This window comes from Ovis canadensis, chromosome Y, assembly GCF_042477335.2.
Source record: "Ovis canadensis isolate MfBH-ARS-UI-01 breed Bighorn chromosome Y, ARS-UI_OviCan_v2, whole genome shotgun sequence".
NCBI classification, from domain to species: Eukaryota; Metazoa; Chordata; class Mammalia; order Artiodactyla; family Bovidae; genus Ovis; species Ovis canadensis.
The window spans coordinates 16,723,615-16,733,111 of record NC_091271.1 but is presented as its reverse complement, the minus strand read 5'-3'; the positions used below and the strand labels follow the sequence as shown (position 1 = coordinate 16,733,111).

The 9,497-nt window shown below is 38.3% G+C and overlaps 1 protein-coding gene across 1 annotated transcript; it reads right to left on the bottom strand.

Moving 5' to 3' along the window:
* Window positions 1-270: 270 nt before the first annotated feature.
* On the bottom strand, window positions 271-1,938 carry LOC138431336 (heat shock transcription factor, Y-linked-like). The gene is made up of 2 exons (XM_069573399.1): window positions 1,429-1,938; window positions 271-1,002 (listed from the first exon to the last, which is right to left on the bottom strand). Exons 1-2 carry the CDS (start codon window positions 1,936-1,938, stop codon window positions 271-273), a joined length of 1,242 nt encoding a protein of 413 aa, XP_069429500.1.
* Window positions 1,939-9,497: the final 7,559 nt, after the last annotated feature.

The window sequence follows — 9,497 nt, the reverse complement described above, 5'->3', positions numbered from 1 at the left end:
CTTTACACCCATTACCTATTTTCGCTTTGTTCTCATTTTCTTGCTTATGAATATTATATCAGGTGTCATTTACCTAGGATGCATAACGAATGTTTTCTTGAACTGATGAGTTTATAGAACCATGCAGTAAAATAGCCAACCATTGAACTAAAGCCTCATTTTTCTCTTCCTTGTTTGAAAATAAAAAATGAAACTATGAAGATGAACATGGAAATTTATTGTTCAAATACAAGAATTGTAGATATCTGTTGACATCTCCGAACATAAATTTCAATCTCCTTTAAGCTCCATAATCTGACACGTATTTGATAGATCAGTTTTAATTAGGATGGTTTTCACGTAATGATGATTATTGATGAGTTTACTTGAAAGAGAGGAGGCAGATGTATAAGCAAGTGTTGGCACTGAGAACCATGAGTTGCCTCTCTCTTGCAGGTTAAGAAAACGACTGCCATGGGCTGACATATCGCTATGCCTGTCTGGAAACTGAGAAGGTTCCACCATCAGTCCAGAATAACTGCTTTGTAACGGAGATTCGATGTGGTTCGGAGAAGTAGATGTAGTTGTAGTAGCAAAGTCCTCAACATGGCCGCTTACTTGAGTGTAGCTGCTCTGTGAGGGCCGATTAAAACTGCTCAACTTTTTTAAAACTTCAGGTTGATCTACCACAATCTGGTCTGTGTGTCTAACTGATATTGCTGATGGGGTAGGTAAGGCACATAGAGATAGGGCACTTGTATTAGCGACTATCTGGCTGGTATGAGGCTTTTGTATGAAAGGCACACTTAAACTTGTGGAGGCTGGAAATGCGCTCTCTCCACTCCTTTCTGGAAGAAATTCAGAGTTACGATCATCTTTTTTGACACTTGCTTTAGCATGCTTCTTGTTACCTTGAACTAATGAAGATATTGGAGACACATTGTTAATTCCAACTCTTCTTTGCATTCTTACTAAAAGTTGGGGATGGCCTCTTTTGAAATTTGGATTATAGTAGGTCTGTAACTAAAATCAAAGAATTAAATTATTTAGTTTCTTTATAAACCAAGGTAAAACTGACAAACAAAGCTAAGTATAAAAACGTATTCCTTTAATGGAACCAATTAAATAACATCAAATCAAATACCTCTGTTGGTAGCTTTAACAGGTAACATGTTAGAAAGAATATGCTCAACTAAAAGTATGTTGTATATATACAGTAAATACCATTTTAAGTAGCTTCAGAACTTATATCTGGTTTCAAGTTGCTAGGAAAGTTTGTTAACATCCAATATTTTAACCTCCAGCTGTTTTCAACTTCAAAAAAAGAAAAAATTTTCAACAATTTGTTATCTCAAGTTTAAATTCCGATTTAGCTACATATATGAACATGCTTTCTAGGTCACATGATTTAATCTGACATATTGCCAAAAAGTGAAAATTTTGGAATACCTTACTCAAAAGAGAGATGTTGTTTTCTTCTTCCAGAAAGACAGGTAGTGAAGCCGATCTTTGAACAGTTTGTCTGTTTTTATGAAATCCATAAAGGTTAAGCTGCCGAATTAAACTTTTCATACTCTTGGTTTCAAATATTCTGAAAGGGTCCTTTCTTTCCAAGACTTCTTTCTTAAAGAGTTCTTCATTGATCACTATACATGTGCCTGTGTCATCCCACCAAATAGATTCAAATTGATCACTTTCAACTATATTCCAAAGTTTTTGTGGAAATGTGAGTGAAAGAAAACCATTCCCATCATCTGTTTCAGAGACAGAATATGTGTAGTGTGGCCTTTTGATCACAAGACCCTCAGACAAAGCCTGAAAAGCATATTCTTCAATCATAGATCTCAAAACTGAGTCCCCAGTTGTATAATCATACAAAGAAGATCTAGTGGAGGTTTCTGAACCAGTGGATTCATCTTTAGGAGGCCCATCTTGAATTTTTGAAGAAATATGTGCCATCTCAGAGAAACCTTTGGTCAGATAATTTTCTCATTTGTCTGGTTTTACACACTGCGACTTCAAATGATGTTTGCCTGGCCTGCAGAGAGAAACTCTCTAGACCATCACAGAGGTCCTCCCAGTCGAAAAGCTGTGACATCGCAAAATCACTGGTCTCCTAGCAATCGAAAGTTTGTTGTGACATCACAAAGTCACTGGTCTCCTAGCAACTGAAGGGTAATGTTCAACCAGTGTTTACTTCAGCATCAACTTAAAATACAGACTGCTGAGAGAAATAGTAACCAAAACCATGAAGCATACAAAATCTCATTACTAACGATTTGTTGTTGTTGTTGTTGGTTCCCCTATTGTGGAGGTTCCTCCCTGTGGGTGGGGTTGGATGAGTGGCTTGTCAAGTTTCCTGGTTAGGGAAGCTTGTGTCAGTGTTCTGGTGAGTGGGGCTGCATCTCTTCTCTCTGGAGTGCAGTGAAGTGTCCAGTAGTGAGTTTTGAGATGTCTATGGGTTTGCTGTTTGGGCAGCCTGTATATTGAAGCTCCGGTCTATGTTCCTGTGTTGCTGGAGAATTTGCGTGGTATGTCTTGCTCTGGAACTTATTGGCTCTTGGGTGGTGCTTGGTTTCAATGTAGGTATGGAGGTTTTTGGATGATTTCTTTTTTAAAACATAAATTTATTTTAATTGGAGGACAATTACTTTACATTATTGTATTTGTTTTGCCATACATTAACATATATCCGCCACAGGTATACATGTGTTCCCTTTCCTGAACCCCTTTTCTTCTCCCAACCCATGCCATCCCTCCGGGTCATCCCAGTGCACCAGCCCCAAGCATCCAATATCATGCATTGAACCTGGGCTGGCGACTCATTTCATATAGGATATTATACATGTTTCAATGCCATCCTCCCAAGTCATCCCACCCTCTCACTCTCCCACAGAGTCCAAAAGAATGTTCTAGACACCTGTGTCTCTTTTGCTGTCTCGCATACAGGTTTATTGAAAAATCACATCAATAAATCTACTTTATTTCTCAAATACAAGTGATTTATCATCCTTCTATACACACATTCTTAATATTCAGTAGTGTTACCCTTGCAAACTTGGTCTACTTGCTTCTGTGCAAAAAAAAAAAAAAAAAAAAAAATGAACTGACTGGTTTTCAGTGAGGGGGAAACAAACAAACAAAAAAAGTGCTTATTGTAGTACCAAGCAAGGTGTTTTAGCAGCTGGTGCTTCAAAGATGCAAATCTCCAAATACTTTCAGGGGAAATATTTTAATGACTGAGCGAGGGTGGAACATGGGGTCTGTGATCAATATTGGGACATTCTACTAATGGCCTATTACTGAGGATATTGGGAGTCCACATCATTGACCATCTAGTTCCAACTATGTACTTAAATTTCAGCCTGGTTTGGGCTTTAGCATCTCTGAAACTGTTCACAGGATATTGCTCAGAATGTTATCGATGACCCCTGCTGCTGCTGCTGCTAATTCGCTTCAGTCGTGTCCGACTCTGTGCAACCCCAGAGATGGCAGGCCACCAGGCTCCCCCGTTCCTGGGATTCTCCAGGCAAGAACACTGGAGTGGGTTGCCATTTCCTTCTCCATGATGGCCCTTGAGGAGGGACTAATAACCCTTGAATTTGCTTAATGGCTAAACCATTATTATTCTCTATCACTTGATTATTGTCCTTAGTTTCTGTCTTTTCTAGCTTCTCTGATTAAAATTACTTTTGATCATGAGGAGGTCAAAAATCTCCTACCTCTCTCTCTCGATTTCCATGCTTTTCAATCTTAAGAAGGGACTGCTTAGTACAAGAAAGGGAACACAGTCTTGGACTTAGAGCTCGATCATAAGTGTGAAAAAAAAAATCTCAGTGCAGGTTCAGTTTGTTTTTCAGGTTTCCCAGCTCTTGGAGTGATTGAGTCAGCAACAACTTTGGCTCTTTCCTGTTGAGATGGAGCATGGAGTTGGAAATAATTCTAAAATCTAAGCTTGGTATCAACAGTTTATGTTATGAAAACATATCTCTCTATTTTATGTATGAGATATCAGTATTTTGTCATTAAACTGGACAAACATTTGAAAATTGGTATATATTTATTAAAAGGAGAGAAGTGAGTGATATAAAAGAATCCTCATATTTTACATGCAACCAAGAAAACATATTTTGAAGTATTTCAACTTACATAATATTCAATAATCGAGTAGATTTTGAATCGTTCTACATTTGTTTTTTTTTTTCCCCATTTCTATTACACCTAACATGAATTAAAAGACATTGCATTTTTTTTTCATACGTACACTTATGCATAGACAGATGTATATATGTATATATGTCAAAATATACTTTTAGGCAACTTTACTTAGGTTACCAAACTCATTGCTAGCTCCCAAGATCTTAAATAAACTGTTTGGAAAGCCTTACATTACTCAATATCTTTCTGGCTGAAACATACAGATCTTGTTGCTGAAAAGCTCTCCTTTAATCTAGCTCATTTTTCACTATTCTATCTGTAATAAGAGTTAGGGCTCATACTTATGAGGGCACCTTGAACCCAGAAAATTGCAACTCGAATTTACTTAGAGATATTGTTCAAAAAATGCTGTTGTTTTCTTCACATTGGACAGAATTTTATTTTACTTATTTTTAATATAAATTTATTTTAATAGTAGCCTAATTACTTTACAATATTGTATTGGTTTTGCCATACATTAACATGGATCAGCCACGGGTGTGTACGTGTTCCCTATCCTGAAAACCCCTGCTACCTCCCTCCTCAAACCATTCCTCATGGTTATCCCAGTGCACCAGCCCTGAGGATCCTGTATCACGCATCAAACTGGTCTGGCGATTCGTTTGACAAATAATATAATACATGTTTCAACGCCATTATCCCAGATCATCCCACCCTCGCCCTCTCTCACAGAGTCCAAAAGACTGATCTATACATCTGTGTCTATTTTGCTATCTCACGTACAGGTTTATTGTGACCATCTTTCTAAATTCCACATATATGTGCTAGTTTACTCTACTGGTATTTTTCTTTCTGGCTAACTTCACTCTGTATAATAGGCTTCAGTTTCATCCACCTCATTAGAACTATTGAAATGTTTTCTTTTTAGTGGCTGAGTAATACTCCATTGTGTATATGAACCACAGCTTTCTTATCCATTAGTCTGTTGATGGATATCCATCATGCATCCATGTCCTGGCTATTAGAAATAGTGCTGTGATGAACATTGGGGTACACCTGTCTCTTTCAATTCTGGTTTCCTTGGTGTATATGCCCAGCAGTGGGATTGCTGGGTCATATGACAGTTCTATTTACAGTTTTGTTTGTTTGTTTCTTTGGAATCTCCACAGTGTTCTCCACAGTGGCTGTACTAGTTTGCAATCCCACTAACAGTGTAAGAGGGTTCCCTTTTCTCCACACCCTCCCCAGTACTTATTGCTTGTAGACTTTTGGATAGCAGTCATTCTGACTGGCATGAAATTGTACCTCTTTATAGTATTGATTTGCATTTTTCTGATAATGAGTGATGTTGATCATCTTTTCATATGTTTGTTAGCATTCCGTATGTCATCTTTGGAGAAATGTTTGTTTAGTCCTTTCACCTATTTTATCATGGGGTCGTTTATTTTCCTGGAATTGAGGTTCAGGAGTTGCTTGTATATTTTTGAGATTAATTCATTGTTAGTTGCTTCAGTTCAGTTCAGTTCAGTTCAGTTCAGTCATGTGTGACTTTTTGAGACCCCATAAATTGCAGGACACCAGGACTCTCTGTCCATCACCAACTCCCGGAGCTCACGCAAACTCATGACCATCAAGTCAGTGATGCCATCCAGCCATCTCATCCTCTGTCGTCCCTTTCTCCTGCCTCCAATCCCTCCAAGCTTCAGAGTATTTCCAATGAGCCAACTCTTCACATCAGGTGGCCAAAGTACTGGGGTTTCAGCTTTAGCATCATTCCTTCCAAAGAACACTCAGGCATGATCTTCTTTAGAGTGGACTGGTTGGACCTCCTTGCAGTCCAAGGGACTCTCAAGAGTCTTCTCCAACACTTCAGTTCAAAAGCGTCAGTTCTTCAGTGCTCACCTTTCTTCACTGTCCAACACTCATATCCATACATGACTATTGGAAAAACCGTAGTCTTGACTAGACGGCACTTTGTTGGCAAAATAATGTCTCTGCTTTTCAATATGCTATCTAGGATGGACATAACTTTCCTATCATAGGGTAAGCGCCTTTTAATTTCATGGCTGCAATCAATATCTGCAGTGATTTTGGAGCCCCCCAAAAATAAAATCTGACACTGTTTCCACTATTTCCTCATCTATTTCCCATGAAGTCATGCGACCAGATGCCATGATCTTAGTTTTCTGAATTTTGAGCTTTCAGACAACATTTTCACTCTCCTCTTTCAGTTTCATCAAGAAGCTTTTTAGTTCCTTATCACTTTCTGCCATAAGAGTGGTGTCATCTGCATATTTGAGGTGATTGATATTTCTCCTGGCAGTCCTCGTTCCAGCTTGTGCTTCTTCCAGCCCAGCATTTCTCATCATGTTCTCTGCATATAAATTAAACAAGCAGAGTCACAATCTGTAGCCTTGATGGACTCATTTTCCTATTTGGAACCAGTCTGTAGTTCCATGTCCTGTTCTAACTGTTGTTTCTTGACCTGCATATAGGTGTCTCAAGAGGCAGGTCAGGTGGTCTGGTATTCCCATCTCTTTCAGAATTTTCCACAGTTTATTGTGATCCACACAGTCAAAGACTTTGACATAGTCAATAAAGCAGAAATAGATGTTATTCTGGAGCTCTCTTGCTTTGTCAATGATCCAGCTGATGTTGGCATTTTGATCTCTGGTTCTTCTTCCTTTTGTAAAACCAGCTCGAACATCTGGAAGTTCATGGTTCATGTATTACCGAAGCCTGGCTTGGAGAATTTTGAGCATTACTTTACTAGCGTGTGAGATGGATGCAACCGTGCGGTGATTTGAGCATTCTTTGTCACTGCCTTTCTTTGGGATTGGAATGAGAACTGACCTTTTCCAGTCCTTTAGCCGCGGCTGAGTTTTCCAAATTTTCTGGCATATTGCGTGAAGTACTTTCACAGCATCATTAAAAGGGGGCAAAATCCCTAAACAGACATTTCTTTAAAGAAGACATACAGATGGCTAACAAACACAGGAAATATGCCTAAAGTCATTCATTATTAGAGAAACAAAAATTTAAAATTAATGTGTAGTCATATCACACTGTTCGGAGTGGCCATCACCAGAAATTCTACAAGCACGAAATCCTGGAGAGAGTGTGGAGAAAAGTTACTCCTAATACACTGTTAGTGGCACTACAAACTGGTACAACCTGTATGCAGAACAGACTGAGGATTCCTTGAGAAACTTGGACTAGAACTGTCATATGACTGAACAACCCCACTTCTTGGCATATACCCAGAGGGAATTACAATGGAGAGACACATGTACCCCCGTGTTTATTTCAATTCTCTTTACAAAAGCTATGACATGGAAGTAATCTAGATGCACATCGGCCAATGAAAATATAAGGAAGTTTTGCTATGTATCCAAGTGGAATATTACTTAGCTAGAGAAAAAAAAAACATATATTTGTGTCACTTTTAATGAGGCAGTTCAACCTGCAGCCTATTATTCAGAGTCAAAAGAAAGTTAGAAAGAGAGAGGCAATTATTGTTTATTAATGCATATAAATGGGATTTAGGAAGACAGTAACAACGATCCTGCATGAAGGCTAGTAAAAAAGATCCACATATAAAGAACATACTCTTAGACTCAATGGGAGAGTTCAAGGATGGGATGATTGAGAAAATACCATTGAAACAGGCACATTACCACATATAAAAGAGATGACCAGTGTGAGTCCAGTGCACGAAAGCTGCATCCCATTCTTGTGCTGTGGAAGAACCCAGAAGCATGGGGTAACAAGGGAGGTTTGAGTTGTGTTCAGGATAGGGGGACACATGAATCCATGTGCCTGATTCATGTTGATGTATATGGCAAAAACCATCACAGGAATACACAGTAATTCTATTCCAATTAAAATAAATCATTTTTGAAAGAAATATGAATAAATAAAAAAAATGCATTCAGAAATAGCAGGGACATGCTCCAGAATACAACCTCAACAGCTGTCTGGTATCTATTCAAGAAAGTGGGCTTAGGAGGGGCAGAACATGTGTGCTGGTATAAAATCTGAAAGTCAAAGAAAATAAGCCTGAGACTGCAATTATGTAGCTGCAGCATGGCCTCAGTATCATAGTCTAAGTAGTGGAAGATGCATGTGGCAGAATGAAAGCTTAGTAGATAGGCATGACTACTCTGGAGCGTAGACACAGTAGGAGTTAAATGCATGCACTTGAGCATCCTTTCAGGCGGGAAGGTACATATGTTTCAGAATGAAGACAAATAGGACAAATAGGTGCAGCGAAAGTGATCTAAAATGGTGGACAAATACGTGTAAGAAGGAAGGTTCAGAGTGGAAGCTCAGTATTTGCTATAGACTTAGACTTAAATTGAAGACAGTAGAGAAGACCACTAGATGATTCAGGTATGATCTAAATCAGATCCCTTATGATGGTACAGTGGACATGAGAAAATATTTAAGGGATTAGGCATAATAGAGTGTTTGAAGAGCTACATATGAAGGTTTGTGAAATTGTACAGGAGGCAGTGATCAAGACCATCCCCAAGAAAATGAATGCAAAAAGGCAAAATGGTTGTCTGAGGAGGCATTACAAATAATTAAGAAAAGAAGAGAAGCAAAAGGCAAAGGAGAAAAGGGAAGATATACCCATATGAATACAGTGTACCAAAGAATAGCAAAGAGCGATAAGATAGCCTTCCTCAGTGATGAGTGTAAAAAATAGAGGAAAACAATAGAATGGGAAAGACTAGAGATCTCTTCAAGAAAATTAGAGATACCAAGGGAATATTTCATGCAAAGGTGGACAAAATAAAGGACAGAAAACGTATGGACTGAACAGAAGCAAAGATATTAAGAAGAGGTAGCAAAAATCTATACAGAAAAGATTGAAGAACTATGCAGAAAAGATCTCCATGATCCAGATAATCATGATGATGTAATCACTCACCAGGAGCCAAACTTCCTGGAATGTAAAGTCAAGAAGGTTCTAGGAAGCATCAATAGAAACAAAGCTAATGGAGATACGAAACTCCATTTGAGTGATTTCAAATCCTAATAGATAGTGCTGTCAAAGTGCTGAACTCAATATGCAATCAAATTTGAAAACTCAGCAGTGGCTACAAGACTGGAAAAGATCAGATGTTTAGGGCTTGTTCTCTGTAGCGGTGAAATGTGTTCCACACAGAGTTAGACAGGACTGAAGCAATTCTGTGCAAATAGTTGCTATATATATATATATATATATATATATATATATATATATATATTTTTTTTTTTTTTTTAACCTGTAGCAGCTTTTTTCCAATGAGAGTTAACTAACTGTAAAGGTGGAGCAGCTGCTTGGCCTTGAGGGACCCAGGTAATGTCAAGTG

Bases quoted from the DNA above. Each gene is read 5' to 3' on its own strand.
- LOC138431336 (XM_069573399.1), bottom strand. From the start codon at position 1,938: ATGGCACATATTTCTTCAAAAATTCAAGATGGGCCTCCTAAAGATGAA. The intron at 1,003-1,428 runs GTATTCCAAAAT...CTTTGATTTTAG, and splicing joins ACATCTCTCTTTTGAGTAAG to TTACAGACCTACTATAATCC.